Source organism: Carassius carassius, chromosome 15 (assembly GCF_963082965.1).
Source record: "Carassius carassius chromosome 15, fCarCar2.1, whole genome shotgun sequence".
NCBI classification, from domain to species: domain Eukaryota; kingdom Metazoa; phylum Chordata; class Actinopteri; order Cypriniformes; family Cyprinidae; genus Carassius; species Carassius carassius.
Window position 1 is genome coordinate 24,036,519 of NC_081769.1, and position 24,818 is coordinate 24,061,336.

Below are 24,818 nucleotides of genomic sequence, written 5' to 3' on the forward strand. Positions count from 1 at the left end.
TATCCCCACCGGGGATAAAAATAATTAAGCAGAGGCAGGGATACATTGACCAGAAAGGGGGAAATCCCACGCATCCCCCCCAGCAAATCGCACCCTGTATATAGCCTACTGTATGTATGTATGTATGTATATATATATATATATATATATATATATATATATATATATATATATATATATATATATATATATATATATATATATATAAAACACTTTATATATAGGCCTATACAGTAAAAAACGTTGGGTTGTTTTTTTTAACCCATCCGTTGGGTTACACATATTGGGTAAATGTGTTGGGTTATCTTAAAATTTGTTGGGTCAATTTTTTTTTCGTCGTTGGGTTATTTTTAGTATTATCTCAACTTTTGGGTTAAATATGTTTCCCGCTTCACTCCGTTCAAATTTTAATGGTCCAGTCAGATACTCAGCGTGGACATCAGCGTCAGCCTGCCTGATTATGAAGGGTAAGTAACTGTTATAATTATATAATCGTATGATGTATATAACTGTTATTACATTAAGTACTGTGTCTGATACGTTAATTATTATTTTTTATACGTTAAAAAAGTTTTAATTCCCTTTAGTCCGTTTGTTTCCCCCAGAGAATCAGATCGATTGTAAATGAATGCTATTCCTGTTTGTTCGCGAGCATTGATACATTAAAAGATTAGCTGCAAAACTTTTCAGACAAGTATTACTTAAAGTTAATAAAAATGTCTGGTGAAATGTGAAAGTTTAACGAAATCATTAGAATTAAGCTAGAAACAGTGGCGGACTGGGACAGTAAATCAGGCCGGGAATTTGACTCCACCCCAGGCCGCCTCTTGCTTGCAGTCACCACCACCCAATTCATGTGTCCACCAGACTGCTAAACTCTTTGGCTCTTTCAGTTGTTTGAATTGGGTTATACTTAAAAAATAAATCAAAGTATCAAGGCATACACTGTCTCTGTCATCTTTCCTTAATCCCCCTCTCTCTCACTCTGCACATTGAGTTTCTATGCAAATAAGCACTTTCAATAATCTATATTAATTATGCAGCCATCAATTGTATGTTCCAATGATCACAGTCCTACTACTGATGACCTTATAAATCACAAAAGCACATATTGTTCTAAGAGTATAGCCAGCATGTTTAGTTTTGCTTAAACTTTACCTGAAGGTTCCTGCTCTGACTCAAAAGCTGAACTGTCCACCCCCTCTTGTTCAAAGCAGGAGCACTAGCAGCACTAGTGCTACTGTTACTTCCTTTCATCACCTACAAAATAAATAAGCATTGTACACTAGGCTACATATTGGCACTAAAAAAATACTGTATCCCCATATGTAAAGCAGTGTGCTAGTTTGTCATTAAGATGCTCTTTTAAAACATCTATCATTATATATATATATATATATATATATATATATATATTTAAATAGATTTTATCTATTGTAAGTCGCTTTGAATGAAAGCGACCGTCCGCCAAATGATTATGTAAATATTAGGGTGGAACAGTTGTACTGATACATCCTCTGATGCACCAGGGCACATCATCAGTGATGTATCCTGAGGTCATCGGGTGTTTCGGGTCTCTCGAACATCAGACACCCTCACTCAGGCGACCCAGCTGAGGTTGATCAAGATCTTCCTCTCCACAACTTGCTCCCATCTAGTCCATGCACCTTGCTGTCTCATCCCCACCGGTCTGCTGGTCCTCTCCTCCTCCACAGCTGCTCTGACTTCCTTCTGAACCAGTTGCCGCCGCTCCTTCCCCCGCGCTTTGTCATAACGGGGGGCTGCAACGGCTCCTAGTCCAGCCCTTCCTCTGGCCACAGTTCCCACTAGGACTCCATGGCGCAAACGGGACTCTGCCTGCTCCACATCTATCATTATATATATATATATATATATATATATATATATATATATATATATATATTTAAATAGATTTTATCTATTGTAAGTCGCTTTGAATGAAAGCTAACTTCTGCCAAATGATTATGTAAATATTAGGGTGGAACAGTTCAACTTTTTCACAGTTCGGTTTGTTTCACGGTTTTATTGTCACGGTTTCGGTACCGTTGTATGTGCTACGTTTATGGAAAAACTATACATCCAAAAAATATATATATAATATATATAAATATATAATATATATATATATATATATATATATATATATATATATATATATATATATATATATATATATATATATATATAATCATATTATTAAGAATATTCTAACTACAAGCAATATCACAAATAAATACAATAGAGTAAAGATACAAATTAAAATAAACTGACTTTCAGGGTTTTTTTAGGTAGGTCTTGCATTAGTTTTTAGGTACAGAAATTAAAGTAATCAAATATAAAACAGCATTGCATTTTGGACTATAAATTAAAGATTATGATTTATTAAAGTAAAAAAAGCTTTTTAATCAAGAGCAGTGAGTGATTTCTTTGCTGTTGCTGTTCGATTAATATAAAGACTGTCACTTTAAGAGAATGCACTGATACAGTGTTCGTATTAGTATTGAACGAGAGTGAATGATTTGTAGAGTTTTGTTTTTTTCTCATCGCTGATGTTGTAATGTCTGGGAATCCAGAATGCGCTTCCATCAACAGAAACATATATTAGCTGAACCCTGTTTGTTTTACGTGTTATTTATAGTAAACCATATTACAGATGCTTTGTCAGATTTAAGTTGAACAGTGGTCCCAGCGCGTGCCGAACAGTGTGTGCTAAACTGAACGGTTCGGTTTTTTCAGTGAACCATCCCATCCCTAGTAAATATGAATGTAATTCTGACCGACCTGCTCCCTTACTGGCGAACATGTTTGGGATTTTGCAGCAACTTGCTGCGTCTGTGTTCAGGGCTTTTCTCATTTTTATACGTTCCGTCTCTGCTCCTCCTTTGCATTTACGCTCCATTTTCTTGCGCGATTTTCTAAGATAAAGCCTGCTTCTGGATATAGCCAATTAGGCAGTGCTTTGCTGATGTTTGGTCATGTGGTGGTGTCATTTTCACACCGCGATCGCCTAATTCGTAGATTCATAAGACCGTCAATTAATTCGCAGTTGCATAACAGCCTATTGCACGTCAGCCTGATCGACTGCACACAGTGCACAGCGGCAGCCGGCAGGCCAGAATGGCCGTCAGGCCACCGGGAAATGTCCCGGTGCTCCCAATGGCCAGTCCGCCCCTGGCTAGAAAAGCCGCACGGACCATTTATCGGATCGGACCAGTGAAAGAAGCTGCTCGAGCGAGCTCTGAGCTCACACATCAGTCATGGGACAGACAACAGACTCCGTGAGAATCGTTTGAATAAACCTGCAATTTTCTGTTATAAAAGTTAAAAACCCAGACGAAAGAAAAGCGCGCAGTTGTGAGGCAATCCGCTCTTTCAGCGAAAATGTATACCAGTGCCCCAAATTTACATAATGTTACTCCTACAACCAACCTTTAAGAGGGGAGCGTAAAACAGAAGCCATATTCGTCTTAGCACACCAGTCCAGCACAAATTAATTGTACAGTAAAAGTGTTTTAATGGTTTATTCATATTGAATATTGTTATGCATCTATTAGAATACCCTATAATTACAGCAATTTCTCTTATGAAGCTAGATTGATTGACATGTTTTTTTAAATGTAATGTACTAAATGTGTTTATACTTATGTTTTAGACAATGGACTTTTTCGTGAAGGAAAAATTGCAACAATAGAATTTCTGCCTGTTAACTGAAACATTTCAAGGTAAGTAACGTATTTAAATTAATGATACATAAGTTTTCAATTTCCTACTCCTACTCTCACCTATGGTCATGAGCTTTGGGTCATGACCGAAAGGACAAGATCCCGGATACAGGAATGTGCTTTCTCCGCAGGGTGGCTGGGCGATCCCTTAGAGATAGGGTGAGAAGCTCAGTCACCCGGGAGGAGCTCAGAGTAGAGCCGCTGCTCCTCCACATCGAGAGGGGTCAGCTGAGGTGGCTCGGGCATCTGTTCCAGATGCCTCCTGGACGCCTTCCCGGGAAGGTGTTCCGGGCACATCCCACTGGGAGGAGACCCCGGGGGAGACCTAGGACACGCTGGAGAGACTATGTCTCCCGGCTGGCCTGGGAACGCCTCGGTGTCCCCCCAGAAGAGCTGGAGGAAGTGTCTAGGGAGAGGGAAGTCTGGGGTTCTCTGCTTAGACTGCTGCCCCCGCGACCCGGCCCCGGATAAGCGGTAGAAGATGGATGGATGGATGGATGGAAGTTTTCAATTTTACTTAGACCTAAGACTTCCAAAAATTATGAAAAAAGACAAATGAGGTGAAATAAGTGTATTCATTTACAGTGTTCTTTTGTTCCTCCCTACAAGTCCAAATCAGTTAAAGGGTAAAGGGTGGTAAAATTTACTCACATTAGCCACAAATATTGCCACAAATTTTCTGGAGGGAGTGAAAACTGGTTTAGTCTGTCTCTTAGTGCAAATGATAGTAGATCCCCACAAAGACTGTAAAAATTTAAACTGTGAGCTTATTTATTTATTTATTTATTTTAATTGTGCTTTCTCTGTACTTTTGTCTTTTAAAGGCCTTCGTGCAGAAATTGTCTTTAAACCCTTCCTGCAATCTCCACCATCCCACATCTGTTATCATACACTGAAATGAAGCGGTCTTTCATTGACATTCAACCTGTAAGTAAAAGCAACACTTAAAATTACAGTGCCCTGTGTAGTCAAGTCACCTTTGTTTATTTTGTATAAGACACACATTGTACAATACAAATCGTTCCAAGAAGATATTTTGAAAAAAAAAATGATGACAGAATTAAAATTTTTGGGTGAATTATCACTTTAACCAATTTAAATTCGCTATAGCTTTTAACTCATTTAAATTCACTAATTTGTAAAGTGAGTGTATCAATGAAATATCACAATGCATGTTAACTGAACTTTGTTTTTTTAATTCTTTTAAGATTGGCACTAATTAGTGCTGTACTTGAATCACGAGACAAGCCAGAATCCACATGTCCTGGTGCTTGATGACAAGGAAAACTCCTCCCAAGTTTTTATTATTTTAAACGGGGAGGCGATGGAACAGGAGACGATACTACAAGCAGTCGATCTGTGTTTCAAACTTTTCTTTGTATATGACATCTACTACCCAAAGTCCTCTGCTCCCATTTGAGAGTTTTGGAACACACAGTATTTAATAGTTTCTTCTGCACAATGTCTTCTCCTTAAAAACGCTGTATTTAGTAATCAATAAAAAACTTTTTTATTTTTTTGATCATCAGTAGGTCCAGCAGCTAGTATATTTATTTTATGATTATTTTTTGTTTTATTATTATATGTTATGTTCATTTTATTTGAAAGTCATAACATTTACCAAATATATATATAAACAATTCCTGAACACCAAATCAGTATATTAGAATGATTTCTGAAGGATCATGCAACTCTATAAAGGCTGCTGAAAATTTAGCTTTGCCACCACAGGATTATAAAAAATATTATAAAATCATATTATTTTATAAATTATGTTTTAGATTATAAATTATTTTACTGCATTTTTAATATATTTATATATTTTTTAAAAGTTTGGGGCCATTTTACGAATAAAAAATGTTCCCATTTCATGCTAAATTAATTCATTATGCCTAAATTTTATGCCAAACTTACCATTTCAGCTGCTCAGAAGTTTTCTACAAGAAATATATATATATAAAAAATATATATATATTTTTTTTGCCCTCTGATCAATATCTTATCATATAAAGAAACAATCCCACAGAAATTACTTTAACTCCTACTTGGGATAAAGCAAAAAAAGCAGAATGTGCCGGCATGTTGCAGTGGTTGGAAAATGAGGTTTCTGAATAAATAGAGGGCATTCACATCCATCACAGAATGGTAAACCATTCAACCTCTCACCACTAGGAAATGGGTTCTTCTTAAATGAGTCCTGTGATATTCAGTGCTTCACATAAACAACAGCAGAGAAACTACAATGCATGCAAATCCACAGGACAGGAAGACACTGGGGGCCTCTGTTACACAAATGGTTTTGAAATTGCTCTGGCATCTGTACTAGCACTTTAAAATGTTCCCTAATTTTTAGTCTTATTTACAGTTTTTTTCAACTGCTTACACACAAAATTATTACTTGTCACACAATTTCTAAAACCTGACACTCAAGCACCAGAACCACACACTAAATCTGCAAAACCATACACAAATGGCCTTTTTTTTATTCAGTTTTCAATTTCATTAAACACTTTTTGCAAAACACAACACAATTTTGCATTTTGCACAACTATGCAACACACAAAAATCTGACACGAAGTTTCTTGATTTCCTTTTATAAACACAACCAATCAAAATGCCACGCTAATTCATCAGTGCCTCACACTAACTCCTCACATGTGCAAACACTTGTTGCTTTACTTAACAACAACCAATCATAACTTTAGTAGTGGCCTATAAATAGGCCAAAGGTCAAGTAATAGCTTTTGGACAATGGATGCAAACAATGCAGACAGAGTAAGAGGAGTTGGAGGGAGAGCCAGAGGACGAGTTTGACTAAAAGGAGTTGGAAGGGGAGCAAGGGGAGGAAGAAGACGAGTCAGAAATGGAGGAGGACAAGGAACAAGAAGAGTGGTCTCGAATGAGATTAGGGCTACAGTAGTCGATCAAGTGATAAACCATGGTTTAACAATGAGTCCAGCCTAATTTGAGTAGATTTACTGTGGCGGGTATAATTCAAACCTTTAGAAATGAGAACCGGTATGTAATAACAATCTAATGTAATGTACACATGTTCTAATGTACACATAATAGCTTTTTTTACCATAACAAACAATAGGCTTATACTATAATAAATATATTTTACTTTAGTACCCTTGCATTCATTTACTACAGTGCATTGCATTGGTCACAGTTTGGTAAGGTATCAAACTGTACAATAAAACAGGCAACTTCAACATAATCTGACCATATTGTTAAATATTATATATATTGTTACAGTTTATGGCACACACTTACTGTTCCTGAATCTTTTACAGAGTGGAAAGGCAAAGGATTCATGGTGGGTGAGGTCACATGTTCACTGAAGTGCAGGGGACGGCTATTGTGAATTTGTTTTTGGCCAATAATGCTATTACAATCCATGAAATACGCAACCATATCCTTAATGAGGCCACAATTTTTGCAAACATAAATGCTGTGAGTGTCTCAACAATACACTGTGTCCTCCAGAAAAATCAAATGAGAATGAAACTGCTGTACGAAGAATCTTCGACATGAATTTGTGAATGTATGCATTTCTCCAATATATCAGCCTACAATCACTACAATCAGCCTATATCACCTACAAAACATGTGGAGACATTGATGCTGCCTCCATACAAGGTTGGATACGCCATACAAGAAGGTTCTTTCCACGGTGACTGGCAAGAGAGAATATAGCATGTGACGTGGATGACGTATGTTGGCCGGACCCAGCCCGGAGGAGAGATGGATCCTAGATACACCCAACCATCTCCACATGCAAGCACACACATTATGTTTGGTTTTACACTACATGCTACAACACTACATTTTTTTGATGTATTTTTTTTCTTTTCAAAATGTGTACACTAATACTATATTTACAACCACAAAGAGCAAAAAAATTAAAACAAATAAAGTTTGGTTTCAATTTTGCTTTTGTTTTTACTTTATATATTCAACAGCTCTCTCCCAATTACATTCAATCATGTACATGTGAGCTTTTAAAAGAAGAGCTTTAGGTTTTGAATAACAGTGTGTATATGACAATCAAAAATATAACATTATGGTAAATGTGTTTACAACGTAAGACAAATGTTTGCTTTTGAAATGTGTTTGTGATAATTTGACTGTGGTGTTTCATTTTGAAAGAGATGTGAGGCATTTTGCATCTTGTGTGTGCAATTCTTGAATTTGTGTGTTAAGTTTTGAAAAAAAGAGGAAAACTTTGGAAAAATGTAAGCAGTTGAAAAAAACTGTAATATTGTTACCACAGTGTTCCATTGCTGGATACTTCCATGAGGAAATAACACCATAAAAACTCTTCATCATGAACAACTATATCAACCAAAACTGACAATGCTACACCTTATTTCTTTCACCAGCCTCATTCGCTTCAGGGCAAGGTTCCATAATTTTAGTGGGAGGAATCGAATCTCAACAACCAATTTCAACGGCCAATTTCAACGATTTGTTACAGAGAAGCATTGGCCCAGAATTGGGTAACACTGAATATTGCGTTATATTGCATAAAAGGAATGTCTCCATGGTGTCTAGTGACTGTAGACAACATTAAAAAGGGGTAGCAGTAACAAGCACAAAGTGTGACATTTCTCTTGTAGTACATTTCATCTACTGTAAGATCTCTTTTCAGTAGTGCAATGACAGTAAACTTTTCTTAACATTTTTAGTGAATTTTACTGTATCTGCACCCCTCTATATACTGACTAGCAAAATGATTCCTATTTTCTAAAAGCAGGTCTTTGCAACAGTGTTTTAAACTGATCTCACTAGTGTTCTCTAGGCAGTGAAGTAGTGTGTGCATTTGACAGGTTTGTGTGTCATCTGAGGCCAAAGTTTGAGTCTGTCAAGAGTACATATTTTTGACTAAAGTATTTGATTTTGACCAGGAAGTTTGAAGTTTGCACAAGTTGGTATGTAGTTTTGAGATTGTGTTTATAGTTGTGAGAAAATTGTGAATTGTTTTATGAATTGTATTTTAGCAATCAAGAAAAACTGTTTAAACTTACTAATACGCTAAAAAAATTTTATGCTATGCAAAGGCCATTCATAGCTATTTGTCAACATTCCCAGACAACACCTCTGACATTTTAACAGAAAGTTCACCCACTAGAAGATCAATGGTGCGACAAAAGGGTCAGCAAGAATATCTCTCTAAATCATCACTGCAGAAGGTCAACTCACACTGAGCCACTATGTTGGGTTCAAAGATTTGTTATGAAACCTTCTGGACACACACAGGAAAGCTGGTATGGTAAATCACAACAAGCTTTTGTAAATTCTGGTTATCCTGAGTGATAAGAAACTGGTTTATTATGCAGTATGTTGTCTTTAAAAAAACATTACATTGCACATTACAGTATATGTAAATATTTATATCTGTTTCTGTTAAATACGATGCAAATTCATTTACCTGTACATTTTCCCCCAGGTCATTAATTCTCTAAAAGACTGTCAATATTTTCTTACTAACATTCAGTTAATATCTGTAAAATCCCTGGCTGAGCACTTAATGTGAAATGTAACTGGAACACACTGCTGCAGTCTTTTGTCCGAGTGTGAGATTCAAAGCAATAATCCCCAGCAGCACCACACTGTGCATTTCACATTGTTGTGATAAGCGCTCTAATTTGAGATTGTCGCTCCTACCTGGTGGTGACTAGGGTTGGGTATCGTTTGAATTTTAGCGATTCCGATTCAGATTCAGATTCTGCTTATTGATTTCGATTCCGATTCTGAATTTCAATTCCAATAAGATAAAAAATCGAATATATAAAAAATTAAGTCAAACATTTAGATGTCAAACATGTATTCTGTCTTTTTACAAAGCATTCTGTTGGAGCTGAATAACATGAGCAAAATTCTGCGGCCTACAAAACACTGCAAGAGGAATTTTGCCTGTGCTTTAAAAAAAATACCATAGCAAAAACAACAAGATTAATATACATTTTTTAAATATTAAAGTGTTAAATATAGTAATAAGATGTCAGTAATAAGATAGGAACAAACAAATCAATTAGCAATATTATAAATAATTACAACTAAACAAAATTTCAGGTATAGAAACTAATTAAAAGTTTAAAAACACTGCATATTTTTCTTTATATAAATAAAATAAAGAATATCAATTAAAGTAATTAAATATATTCAGTCAAGCTCAGTGAATGATTTTCTTTTGTTCTTTGATTAACATTAATGACAGGCAGCGCATTTATTAGGCTCTTGTCTCTAAGCAAAAATGCTGTACGTGTGTTTTCTTTCTCATCTGTGTACTGTACTTTCACGTAAGACAAAAATGGCTGTGTTAATGATTATATACACTGATGTAGTTTTCTGTATATTGGTCGACATATATGAAATAAGTCAGTTTTAGCTCGGAACAACCTTTTCTACAGTGGAAATACACGGAACGGTCCGAGAATGGACACAAACTGGGAACCCATAGTACGGCCGCCGACCGCTGCTCTCTGTGCACACGCTTGTGCTTCATGTGTGCTGCACACAAACAGGGCGCAAATTCTTTCCGTTCCTGCACTTAATCGTTTTTAATCAAATTGAAATGCGAACGCAGGAATCATTAAGCAGAATTGAAATGCATGCGTCTTATCGAATACCTGGTTCTTGGACATTTTGAACCGGTTTTCGATACCCAACCCTAGTGGTGACACAATTAACACATGAGGGAGTCTTTGGGGACATTTGAGTCAGTGTACAGTACATACAAATAAAAGAGATTTGAATCAACGAGAAGAATCAAATCACTTGTTTGTCTTCTGTTTAAAGTGAGAAATCTTTAAAACAAGGGGTGTACATATATACGTATTGTGGCGGGGTGGAAGGAATACGCAGGAGCAAACTCAAGTGTAAAGCCCCGGAGGGGGGATTATAAAGTGAAGAGTTGCGGGTGGTGATTCGTGTGCAAAGGTGCTCTCACTCGGGTCCAGGTGCAGGTGAGTCGGTTGAGTGCTCGTGGCAAGGTCTTCCGGTCACAGGCTGCTTTCTGGAAGGCAGAAAGAGGAGAGTCAGTGTGCTAGCTCGTGGAGAGGCTTCTCACCCTTTTCCTGAGTACACGCTGTTTATATGAGGCCCGGCTGATGAGAGGCAGGTGCGGGTGATCAGCCTCGAGCCGGTGCTGCTTGTGAATTACCAGGGCGACGCTGATGTGGAATCGGGACGCTCGTCACACGTTGATGGCCAGAGCTTCCTTCTCGACGGCGGCGTAGTTCCTTTCAGCCGGGGTCAGCTTCCTGCTGATGTATAAGATGGGATGCTCCTGGTAGGTGACGGGCCCGACTTTTTCAGTAACTGTGTACGGGCCCTGCAAGCTGGCCAGGAACTTGCAGGCGGAGTTGGGGATGAGGACCATTACCAGGTCTCCAGGCTGGAACTTGCGGGGCTGGGCGGCCCGGTCATAGTGCCGCTGCTGCGCTTGCTGTGCCCTGGCGAGTTGTTCCCGGACTAATGGCATGACCCGGTCGATTCTTTCCCTCATTGCCTTCACATGTTCAATGACGGAGCGGTGGGAGGCCGGCTGTTGCTCCCATGCTTCCCTTGCGATATCTAACAGCTCCCGAGGCTGGTGCCCGAACAGCAACTCGAAGGGGGTGAAGCCCGTGGATGCCTGAGGGACCTCTCGAATGCCGAACAACACGTAGGGGAGCATGAGACCCCAGTCGCGCCTGTCTTCGGCCACAACCCGCCGTAGCATTTGCTTGAGGGGTTGAATCGTTCCACAAGGCCGTCAGTCTGGGGGTGGTAAACAGAGGTTTTTAACTGCTTTACCTGGAAGAGTTTGCACAGGTCAGCCATTAGCCGGGATATGAAGAGGGTCCCCTGGTCGGTCAGTATCTCTGCAGGGATGCCCACCCGGCTGAAGAGCAAGAATAGTTCGCGGGCGATGGTCTTGGCAGTAGCCTTATGGAGGGGCACGGCTTCGGGGTACCGGGTGGTATAGTCCACAATCACCAAGATGTGCTCGTGGCCGCGGGCAGACTTAGGCAACGGCCCTACGAGGTCCATCCCGATGCGCTCGAATGGCACCCCAATGATGGGCAGTGGAATCAGCGGGCTGGGGGGAGGTTTACGTGTGGACATCTTCTGGCAGATTGGGCAAGCCTGGCAGAAACGTTTGACTGCTGCTTCCAGCCCAGGCCAATGGAAGCAATCCCTAACCCGGTGAGTGGTATTCTCGGGCCCCAGGTGGCCCGCCAGGGGGTGCGAGTGAGCCAACTCTAGCACCGTTTCCGTCTTCGTCCGGGGTACCACTAATAAAGTTTTTTCCTCCCCCCTTTTGCTGTGCGACACAGTAGAGTAGGCCATTTTGGACGATGAAGTGCGGGAGAGGATGGGGCCCCGGTTTGAATTCCTTTCCGTCCACCATGCGCACTTGTGACCATCAATGCTTGAGACGATCATCCTTGCGTTGTTCTTGGGCAAATGAATCTCCTCCATTCACCTGTTGGAACAGATCATTGTAGAGGTTAGTTTCAACAACCGGGGACTCGCCATCTCTCCAGCTGTCCGTGGCAAGTAGGGCCGGCTGCTGACGGGTTCCTCTTGCTGGCCTTTTCTTGGGGCGGCTCCCCTTCGTGGTGGCGGGCTGTACGGCGGCGGCCAGGAGGCGGACGAACCCCGGCCAGTCTCGGCCAAGAAGGAGGGGGACGGGCAGATCCTTCAGCACGCCCACTTCAAGGGGCCAGGCGCCCGGGAAAGTGGAGATCATCACTCCGTGCACGCAGGTGATGGGGCAGGTAGCCTTGGTTTCTCCGCGTGGCGTGAGGATGCGAGGTTGCACCAAGCTGACCGTGCTGCCGGAGTCAAGGAGGGCTTGGACTGGACGGCTGTTAATTTTCACCTACGCCTCCGGCGAACCCTTGGGCAGGTCGTGGTGTACGATACAGCCCGCCAACCACGTCCACGAGGGAGATACAGGGTCCGCTGTGGGCATCGGTTCGTCCTTCGGGGAGGGAGCCGCCGGCCTAGCTACTGGTCGCAAGGTGCCCTCCGGCGTGCGCCGCTCCTGAACCACCCCCCGGGGAAATGGGCTGGGAGGCGGAGTTTATAGTCCCATTCAAGTCGTGAGGGAAGCCCCAGCCGGGACAGGATTTCATTTTTTAACTCACTGTAATCATTTGACACTTCTGTCGGCAGGGTGAAGAAGGCCCGCTGAGCTTCGCTGGTGAGGAAAGGGGCTGTGTTTTCGAACATTTGGAGAAAGGCCTCTATATCGTCATCGACGGTAATCTTGGGCAGTAGCTGGGATACTTTCACTTGTGGGTCGGGCAGTGGAACACGTCGAGCGGGCGCCGCCCGCAGCTCGCCGAGTTCCCGCTCGGTCTGGTCCACTCGAGCGGCTAGGTGTTCCGTGATCTGTTGCTGGCGGATGCTGACCTCCGTTAGTCGCTGGAGGATTTCTTCCATTCTGGAGGTTCGAGGAGCAGCGACCGCCTGGCAGAGAAAACACAAAAAAACAAGAGGGAGTGTGAGTCGCTGGGGAATCGCAGATTTGAATACGCAGGAGCAAACTCAAGGGTAAAGCCCCGGAGGGTGGATTTTATTATAAAGTGAAGGGTTGCGGGGGTGATGGCGGTGATTCGGCATGCAAAGGTGCTCTCACTCGGGTCCAGGTGCAGGTGAGTCGGTGGAGTGCTCATGGCAAGGTCTTCCCGTCACAGGCTGCTTTCTGGAAGGCAGAGAGAGGAGAGTCAGTGTGCTAGCTCGTGGAGAGGCTTCCTGAGTGCACGCTGTTTATATGAGGCCCAGCTGATGAGAGGCAGGTGCGGGTGATCAGCCCATGATGAGCCTCGAGCCGGTGTTCCTCGTGAATTACCAGGGCGACGCTGATGTGGAATCGGGATGCTCGTTACAGTATGTATGTATGTATATACATATACAGTACCGTGCCACTAGTAAAAAGTTCTATGCCACTAGTATTTTCACCAACAAAAAATGGTTTTAAGTCAGTTATTTCTATATTTTGCTGTAGTGTGTCAGTAGTAAATATCAGTTCACATTTCTTAACAGGAAAGTCATGGCCTAGTGGTTAGAGAGTTTGACTTTTAACCCTAGGGTTGTGGGTTCAAGTCTCGGGCCAGCAATAACATGACTTAGGGGCCCTTGAGCAAGGAAACGAACCCCCAACTGCTCCCTGGGTGCTGCAGCATAAATGGCTGCCCACTCTTCTGGGTGTGTGTTCACGGTGTGTGTGTGTTCACTGCTGTGTACCATGAAGAAACAGAACAAACTGAGACAGACTCAATCCAGAAGAACTGTGGCAATGTCTCCAAGACACTTCAAGACCTGAAAAAAAATTCATATTATGGCATTATTTTTGACAGCATCCTCACGTTACAACATTTTTACACAAGTGCTTAAAACTTTTCACAGTACTATAGCTTTACAGGTTTCTTGAAGCGATCGTGCCACAGTTCTTCTGCATTTAGTCTGTCTCAGTTTGTTCTTTTTCTTCATGTTATTCCAGACCGACTGGATGATGATGAGATCAGATCTCTGTGTGGAGCACTGTCTGCTGTATATATACATAAAGCATATATAACTTAATCACATACATACACACACACATGCCACTTTATTAGGTACACTTGTTCAATTGCTTGGTAACACTAATTGCTAATCAGCCAATCACATGGTAGCAACTCAATGCATTTAGACATCTAGATGTGGTGAAGACGATCTGCTGAAGTTCGAACTGAGCATCAGAAGAGGGAAGAAAGGAGATTTAAGTGTCTTTGAACATGGAATGGTTGTTGGTGCCAGACGGGCTGGTCTGAGTATTTCAAAAACTGCTGATGTAATGGGATTTTCATGCTCAACCATCTCTATGGTTTACAGGGAATGGTCCAAAAAAGAAAAAATACCCAGTGAGTGGCAGTTGTGTGGATCCAAATGCCTTGTTGATGTCAGAGGTCGAGGGAGTCTGGTGAGGGAACATTGAGCCAAGGTGACACCAAAGAGTCAACGGACTAAAGTGGAGTCCAGGTCTCGAAAGCCGGAGATGGAGATCTGGGCTCCTCCAACTCTGGTGCAAATTGAGGCTGACTATCCCGAGGTGAATCCTGACCGCTAACCACCCTCAAAGTATGACCTAAAGGAACAGACAGAAAACAGCGGAGACAGAACAAAGAAGATGGCAGGCAGAGGAGGAGGGAGAGGGAGGTTGGGTGTGACAACAGGTTCATAACCAAGCTTCTCAACAAAAGCAGAGCAGGCATAGTGTTTGGAGATTATCTCCTTGACCGTGGCTGGACAGACAGAGAGTTCATAAACTGCCTTCTTTGTCGTAACATAACAGTCAGAGAGTTCACAAGTAGCCTCTTCTCGAGGTTCTGAAGCAAGTGCCGCCACCTCTGGAGGTTTTGCAGTGAGTTCAGAAATTGGAGCGGTCTCGTGAGTGGACCCGGGGACTGGAGTTGGCTCGTGAGTGGACTCAGGGACTGGAGCAGGGGTTGTGAGGGGACTCAGGAGGAGTAATTGAGCAGTGAGTAGCCCAAATGCAAAGGATAGTGACTCCCATTAAAGGGAGCACTGAGTCTAGAGGAATAGTTTCTGAAATTACCTGTGCTGAGGCCCTTGGAATGTCCAACATTCTGGCTGAAACCAATGATGGGTCTGCCATACTGGATGCCAGACTCAGACGCTTTGGAACTGACTTTAAAGCTCTGGACATGACTGACATGAGCAGACTCTGAAAGATCACAGTGGTGACGTGACGAGACTCTGGAATGGTGGCCATGATGGGATGTGAACCTGGAACGGCAGCCATTTTTTGGACAGGTTCTGAATTGGCAGCCAATTTGTGATAAGTCTTTGTGTTGGCATGAGCGAGCGGAGTGGTCCAGAAAGCCCTCCACAGAAAAATATCATTAAATATAAATTGTCCACTGAAATCAAGTGTGCCAATTCAATAAAGTCAGTAACATACAGTAGTCCTCAATTGACTGCAAAACAGTACATCCAAGGTAATCCAAAAGAGTAATCCACAGAACAGGCAGTAAATGATCAAAAACAGGTAAACAGTCCAAGAACGAAACACCAAGGCAAGACAAGCAGAAAATAGACATGAGTGCAACCTTTATATTGTCACTGATGGGAAACAGATGTGGTGTGATAATGAGTTCCTAGGCAGGGGTTATGGGAAATGGAGTCTGGGGAAAACAAAGACAAGACCCACTATCGTAACAGTATGTAGCTGTGTATATTATTATGTATATATAAATGCACAGACATGCATGTATATTTTTCAGAAAAATGTTATGTTTATATTTTAAATATATTTATTTAGAATATAAATCATATGAATCTAAATATAAATGTCAATGCATATTTTCAAAATATATGCTGTATGTGTGTGTTGGCGGCTGTGAAAATAAATCTGCAATGTTTAGGGGTCAGAAAGCCTCAAAAATAATAAAAGAGCCACTACATCACCACATGTCGTTTGGGAGGGTTTCAAGAAAAATTATCCTTGCTCATCCAAAAACAAATTCCATCATATTCAGTATATATGTTCATAATAATAATTTGAATTTGTGCATAATTAGTTTTTCCCCTGTTGTCCTTACACCCTATCAGAATAGACCTGGGGCACATTTTTGGGTTGCAATCCACCAGTTAAGAACCACTGTCCTATAATCACAAAATCAGAAGTAATGGGCCTGCTAGGCATTCTTTCCAAATACTTTGCATTCGGGGAGATTGTGAAAGGCTCTTGTGTAAAGTTGAGGGTGTGGAATGCTCCAAAATTTCCCCTCATTTGAGGATCCTAGAAAATCCCTCAAAATGAATCAGTGAAAACAATGAAAAGACTTGAAACGCATTCTTATTTTTGATCATGTCCAGACCTAACTCATTCCACAAAGTAAAGGGGAAAAAAAGGCAAAAAGGGACATAGTTTTTATAGATAAAATGGGTGATAATGGCTGCTAATCACAAGTTGAACCATCAAAGGAAGCTGCGAATGATAACAATCTCACAGCAAATGCCAGCACAGCATATGCCAGCTCGTCAATGAGCTAAAGGTTATGCTTATTTATACTGGCATACTGTACTTCAAGAAGTCAACAAAAAAAAAATTCTGACAGAACAGTCTCCAGATTCCACCATAATATAGGTTTCTGTAATGACAGGATGTATATTCAACTCTCCAGGCAGATGTTTAAACTTTCCAGAAGCATTCAGTTTCGTTTGCCTGGAGGCAAGATATTCGAAGATTTTTAGAACAATTCAAAAAAGCAGAGAAACAATGCCAGGAGCTGAAAGGAAATCTGTCATTTGGATGGATGTGTTTGCTTAAGGAACGTGTTGAAGGAGAAAGAACTTAACTATAAAAACAAATTAAATTATGTTCAGCAGTTTCTTACCTAGGTCTCCTAAATGCAAGGCCGTACTGCTGGCACGCTAGGCCGACCGTAGGCGTGTACACAATGGGCATGAATCTCTCTATGTCTGAGGTCAAGACTCGGTAAAACAGCTTCTCATTACGATCCTGAAGGCCCATCAGAAAGACGTATCTGTAAGGAAGTAGAACATAAATATGTCAAAATACATAAAGGACATTTTATTACAATGTTCAGCAAATGCTAAAGGAAAAAAGAAACTACAGCTAGAAAGCAGGACAGATACAAGGTTTGGAGAATAGCTTCTGGGTTTTCAGGACTTCCTTGGATTATATTGCTCTACATTTAAAGGCACAGATCACAAAAAAAAAAAAAAATTACCCCATGATTTAATCAACCTCAAGCCATCCTAGGTGTATATGACTTCCTTGTTTCAAGTGAATACAATCAGAGTTACATTAAAAAAAATCCTAGATTTCGATATAAGCCAAAAGGAGTGTGTTTGTGTGTAGAAGAAAGAAGAAAGTCATTTACACCTAGGATGGCTTGAGGTAAACTAGGATGGACTTTTGGGTGAACTATCCCTTTAAGGTAGGTTTATGTAAACCTACTCAATCATTTAAAGTTGGCAGCACAGTCTTATGTTTGCAAAGACCGATGAGTAGACTGGTAAATTTTATGTTAAAGTTTGCTGCCAAAATGGGGCTTTTGAATACAGTATGTGACAGGGAATCAGAGGGAAAGTCAGATGAATTGGTTTAATCAGTCAGACCTATTTAATTCTTAATCTGTGATTATGGAAGACAAGATAATCTTTACCACCAACAACAGTCAGTAAGCATGAAATCTCCTACCCATATTTGAGCCGTCACAATTCAGCTGGTGTAACACCAGCTTAAAGGAGAAACAGACATGCCAACATCCGCAAGAGAATAACAAAAGTGTATATAAGGAAACAGAAAATATGAGGACTGAGGAGAAAATGTGTGAGACAGAATGAAAGAGACTAATAATAGACAAAATTTATTTCTGACATAGCCCCTCATGGACACCAAAATAGTTTTATTTTTATTATTATTATTATTATTATTACTATAAAGGATTTCATTTAGCATTATCGTTATTATTATTAGGGTGGCTACTGAAAAACAGACTAAACCACTTCCTCTGTCTTTAATGAAATTCGCAGACTTGTTTGTCTTTAATTTTGTTTTGTATGGTGTACTTATTGTAGTCAACTCAACATATTTCATATACATACATATATATATATATATATATATATATATATATATATATATATATATATAATTTATTTGTTTTATATATATAACGATGATAAAAAAAAAGAATAGTTTCATTTTACAGTGTAGGCACAGTGGCACATATTAGGTAAGAAATAACATGAAAATGCCAACAAATGTAGTACAGAGATTACCAGACTGTCACATTTGAAAGTCTTGACTGCTGCTTCTAAACAAAGCTCAAGAATAATTGGGGATTTTTCCTGCTTATGTCAAACGCTAGGAAAAATACACACACTTTGCACAAAAATGCCCCTTGAGAGCTTAGACACAAGTTCCTTGTTATAGAAATACGTTAAAGAGAAATACGTTCAAGTTCTACATCTGACCCAAATTATCAAGAGCGCGTCACATTCCCCATCAGTCCGAGCGAGCTTTCCATCAAGGCAAAAGCATAATATCTCTCTTGTTTGGCTCAGAAAAAGCGTGCCCACCTTCCTGAGACAGAAGGAAACAGATGTTTACCAGGACTGTAAAAGGTGGAATGGGAGAAATCGAACTCTGCGTGAATGCTGTCGGCTCTGTTGTGACAGTCATGATAACTTAGACCCCAGTGTTCTAACAGTGTTTGTGAGGGTGAAATGTGTTAGTGATGTTTTGCCACCTTGTTACCCAACTGCATCTCAGGAGTGTCAACCAAACGTCATTCTTGAGACTCCGTCTTTTATTTTGGCAAAGCCAACTGCTGTTGTAAAGCTGTATGTATTCCCAATAAACTGTTGAATGTAATGGCTTTCACAGAGTTTATACTGTTCCTATTATATGCGTTGGCATTGTCAAGGGGAAAGCAGTACTTAAAATGAGGTGCTTATAGACTATGTTAACAAGCGTGATAATTCTGGACCTTAATGAACTTTATCCTTGCAAATGCTTAAATCAGATTTCTCTTTCTTTAAAACTTTTCCGACCAAACTTTTAAACTTACATGTTCTTTCTGATGTTAAAGGCTGCACAATACTGCAAAAACTTAAATATCACAATATGATAATGCGTTCAGTGAGTGTACAATCAATTAATGATTTTCCAATCATTTCTAAATTAAGCAGTCCCACTGATGTGTCAACCTTTTTTTCTTGTTGATAAAAGTCTAAAGATTGACAACAAATGTGTATTATGGCAAAACACGCATGAAGATATACAGTATTTTGTATGCTTTTCTGCAACATTTCCCCAAAATGCTGAGTCTACAAAATCACTAAAGAGTGAAATTACTTACATTCAAAGCTCAAAACCATGAATTTACAATATTTACATACTGCACTACACACTCACAATAAATAATATTCCTTACAAGTCATGACATTCCATTAACTCTGTGCATACCCTTACGAAAGGAAAATATATTTACCAATTTAAAATATCAATTTAAAATACCAATTTACCATCTTAAAATATATTGTGATATATTGTAATATATTATTTTCCCTTTTTATTTTCTAATATCTTATATATTTGAATACATTTACTAATATATTGATGATACATATATTATATAATATATTGCAAAATATACAAATGATTGCCGCTTTCAATATATTGCAATATTTTGGAAAAAATAAATATATTTAAGAATATATGCCTAATATATTACATGATATTTTCCAATATACTGCAATATATTTTTGTTTCATAAGGGTACAGTATATCTGTGCATTTAAATAACAAGTGACATCAGTCACCACAGTTTCATTCTTTGCCTATTGGTTGCAAATAACCACCCCGTTTATGAGCTTATCCAACCATCATAAAAGGAAGCCAGCTTCTAGGCAGGACAAAAATACAGTGACTGAAAGCCCAATGTATGATAATGAAAGCGGATCACAAATTGCATGTCACTACTACACAAGGAGCTTTTATTTAGTTTATTCATATGCCTAAAGAGAGAGAGAGAGAGAGAGAGAGAGAGAGAGAGAGAGAGATAATGGATAATCAATGCTTTCTGCAGTCCCCACTGCTTGATATTAATCAAATAAAGGATCAGAATTAGAAGCTGTTTATTACAGTATGCAATGAATTAGCTCTGTTGTGAAATGTCTACTCACTACTTCTCCTCAGTCCACTCACCACTGTTAATGGCATAGACTTGTTTCAGAGGCTGATGCTGTACTTGGTCAACAAATTGTCAAAACTATTTGTTTCCCTAATCCAAGCCAATAAGGGCTTTTACTATCTTTTTCAAAATACCCTTCAAATATTTTTATTGAAAATGTTGCCATGTTTCGCGTCCCTTCACAAAACACACATCAAAATAGCTCTGATAGTCTGGGAAAGAATCCCTCATTGCTCCATCAGTCAGTAATATGCATGCCGAGGTCAGGGTCAATCGACTGAAACAGACACATCACGAAAAAAATCACGTCCACTCTCTGGCAAAGACTGTTACACGACTAATTTCCAGGCCTGCAAAACATAGGAACAGTTCCCCTACTTCTCTGGGAGTGGCATAACAGTAGGGGCTAATGAATTCTATGCTATTTAGATGGTGCCATTTTTGTTCCGTCAACCAGCAGGGGTATTCAACTCTTGATGTTGTTTTGCTTTGTAGTTCAGAAAAACAGAGAAAAAAAACTCTTCTTGCTGTAACAAAGGATCAACTTTTAATGTCCAAATGTCAGCAACAAGGCCCAATCCCAATTCTACCCCTTAGCCCTTCCCCTTTCCTGTCTCGATTCTCTTTTGGTTGGAGGGGTAAGGGGAAGGGGAAGGGCCAGATAGCACTTCAAACAAAGATTTTTTGGGACCACACTTCAAATGAAGGGGTATGAATTATCTCGGCAACTTGGCTGCTACAGCGGACAAAAAGATACATAAATGTAAGTTTTTCTGGCATAAATAAAGATTTTAACGAAAAGTAATAATTTGTTTTATGTTACATTCAATTGTGAGTTCATATTAACGGTCATGTTACTCAAAGAAATGTTTGCAAAAAAATCGCTAATATTTGCTAACATCATATTACAGACTGCATGATAGTGCCACAGCATATGTCTGATCAGGGCGATAACTGCCGTAGACATTGATGGGGGCTAATACCCCCAATAATTAGAAATCGCTAAACCATTTTCTCAAATATTGCCTATTCGAGAGAGAAAGAGAGAGAGAGAGAAAGAGAAATGGAAGTTGCGTGTATTCGCGTCTGTGCGTTTATCTTTTTAGAGTGAGTTTACTTAAAAACAGCAATTATATCCTCTCGTCGCTGTATAATATAATGTAGCGATTCAGTATTTAAACTGTATTTAATAAAAGTCGTGGGGAAGCATTGACAAGTTTATTTTCTCCTGGATGTGTGAGCTGCGCGATTTCCGATATGTGTGTGTGTCAGTAAGCAGCTCATTAATACAGAACGATAATTAAAGGCTCTAATGTACACCAGCACACCAGTATATATGTGTATATTGTAAGAGCTAGACAACGAATGATATGACGTGTGACGGCATAGTAGTGGTGTCCCAATCCTTAGGGGAATATTTTCTCCCCTACCCCTTGACACTCTGTTTCAAGGGACAAGGGGAAGAGGTAGGCGGAGGGGTAGGGGAAGGGCAAGGGGTATAAAATAGAATTGGGATTGGGCCTAAGTCTTATATCTAACACTATTTCTGTGATCTGATGGGTGTGAAATCTAGTTATAGTGAACAACAGATCGATATGAAACAAAGAAATTGTAGTGGAGCAGAACCGTTTAACAACAACAGGATGGATGCCAGTACATAATTTCCTCACCTGTCCAAGTCATCCTTTTTCAGCTCGTAGTTTCTGAGGACCCGCAATACCTGCACATCCTGGCTGAGGAAGCAAGGAGGCAACAAGCCATGAATGCCAAGCTGCAAGCGCTCCTCCAGGGAGAAGGCCACCCCCTGCAGAGAGGACACAGAACAGTCAACTATTTCAATTTATCCAAGTTTAAAATTGGAGTGAAGTGAATGTTGAAATCCATTTTATTTCCATAATCTGTAACAGCATAACAAGTTAAACATTTATGACAAAACGTGATTAATGCATATTAGAATGATTTCTAAAGAATCATGTGACACTGAAGACTGGAGTATTGGCTGCTAAACTCATACGAATTAATACATTTATTATATTAAAATAATATTCATGTTTTAATATTATATCAAAACATTATTGTAATAAATATATTAAAATATAAACAGTTATACATGTTGAGCATAAAGGACTTATTTCATAAACGTTATTGTATATAAATATGTATATATAAAATATTATTTTATAGAAAACAGGGCCAGTGTTGATTTCCTGTTGATTTTTCCTGTTCACATTTACATTAATTACATTTGCATTCTGCGGAAATATCTCAGATCTCTACATGGGCTACTAAAGTAAAAATGAACATATATACTTTTCATTCATTTCAATAATTAATCTTTACTCAGCTAAGCCTCTGCAGCTGTTTTATTAAAATATTGTTTGGAAAAGCTTAAATAAATCCCCATATTTCCCTTCCATATGTCTCAGGTGACTGAAAGGCCTTATGTAGCTGCTCATACAGCTCTATACCGAACTAATGTTTGTTATATGATGAAGTCTGTAATGCAAGCAAAGCCAAGAAATGGTCACAGAAGTCACAGTTGGATCGCATCACAGTGTGGCGCACAGCCAAAAGGGTAAGACTGCTACTTTTCTGCCATGACCTTTCACATTTACCCTGATCCTGAACTCTATAAAACAAATGCTACAGCCAGGGGGCCCTGAGTTCATATTACCAGACTCCTGTTGAGTAAGACTGTGCCCCACAGAGATGGATGCCTATTTAGGAATATCTATGAGGACCCCTTACGAAAGGAAAATATATTTACCAATATATTTCTTAAAATATATTGTGATATATTGTAATATATTATTTTCCCTTTTTATTTTCTAATATATTATATATTTAAATACATTTAATAATATATTAATGATACATATATAATATATTGCAAAATATACAAATGATTGCCGCTTTCAATATATTGCAATATATTGGAAAAAATAAATATATATAGGAATATATGCCTAATATATTACATGATATTTTCCAATATACTGCAATATATTTTTGTTTCATAAGGGACCAAAAGCTGTGGCATTTGAAGCCAGCCTGTCTTTTCCTTAATGACAGACTCGCATCATCATTGCCGTGCCTCTGGCTGCTCCTTCAGAGCAACCACTAAGGAAGGCCCAAAACCCTGAAAGGCTGTGCTAGATTTGTTTTTTAAACAAGTATATGCAAGTTTGGCTTTTTAGCCCTTTTTCATCTGGTTATGTTAAATGGTCTGTTTGTAAAAATTATTTTGGCCTTGTAAACACATGAAGACTATTCTGCACATGTGCAATAGGATGTGGTGTTACTGACACAAGTGAGACCAAAGGGAACTTGCCATATGAACATTCTGAGGATTCTGCTGCTGCTTCATGAGATTAAAATAAAATGAAATATTTATGTAATATCTGCAAGCCAATTTAACTTGATTAACAATTAAATTTTGCAAATTCAAATCAAACCCAGAAAAGCAGGCAAAATACACAAAGATATATTACTATTTACCTTTAATCTAAATAATTATAAAAAATACATCAAAATACCATTTAAAATATATATTAATATTCTACTTATTGACACTCCAAACATTCAACTGTCCTCAGAAAATGCCTCTTTGTGATAGCTACAGTAGAAATACAATCAACAGCACTCAGTAACAGTACTTTTTTGGCTTCTAGACAGATGTTCTGGCAAAAAATACAGACTCAGTAGACATTGGATGTTATTTGTAGTTTCTATCGTGTCTGTCATCTTCTAAAGGTAACTATGCAGTGCGCCACTGATGGTCTGGATTTAAAAGCTCTGCCATGTCTGAATTGCAACCTTTGTGATTAAAAACGGACATTCTATTTTGCTCGAAAAGCTGGTGGTTTATGCAAGACTATCCCAAGACACTTATGATTACTTCAGATTTCCTTGGTTTTGTTGGTTTTGTAGGGTTGTTAAAACACTAACTATACAGCATATTAGAGACTGGAGAGCTGTTGAAAACATATCCAAGACAACTTTTACTTAAATAAGCATTTCATTGACCTTTACTGACACATGCAAATGGCTAAATGTGCTTTGGTAGGGTGTCTGCAAGCCAACACATTCCTGTAACTAGTGATTTGAGAAGATTGATGATGAGTCGAAAGCAACAGCAACAGCAACAGACATTCTCAGTGAGAATAGCTCTAACTAATCAAATATAATTACTCAGACAGCTCTGCGAACACTGAATGGTTCCTTGCGTCATATATGTAATGGAGACATCAGTGGAACAGGGCACAAGTGGCAAATTAATGTCTCTGGCAATGGAGTTGCGGGCGAAACTCTGGAGGGCACGTCCACAGGCCCCAGGACTGGCATT

General features: G+C 39.4%; 1 protein-coding gene across 1 annotated transcript in view; it reads right to left on the reverse strand.

Annotated features, from left to right (window-relative positions):
* Positions 1–24,818, reverse strand: part of LOC132158640 (NADP-dependent malic enzyme-like) — a 119,257-nt gene that overhangs the window by 55,678 nt on the left and 38,761 nt on the right. Inside the window, exons 2-3 of the mRNA XM_059568135.1 lie at positions 22,144–22,277; positions 17,144–17,293 (exon numbers count right to left, since the gene is read on the reverse strand). Of these exons, the coding sequence (XP_059424118.1) occupies positions 17,144–17,293; positions 22,144–22,277 (284 nt within the window). The remainder of the gene's footprint in view (positions 1–17,143; positions 17,294–22,143; positions 22,278–24,818) is intronic.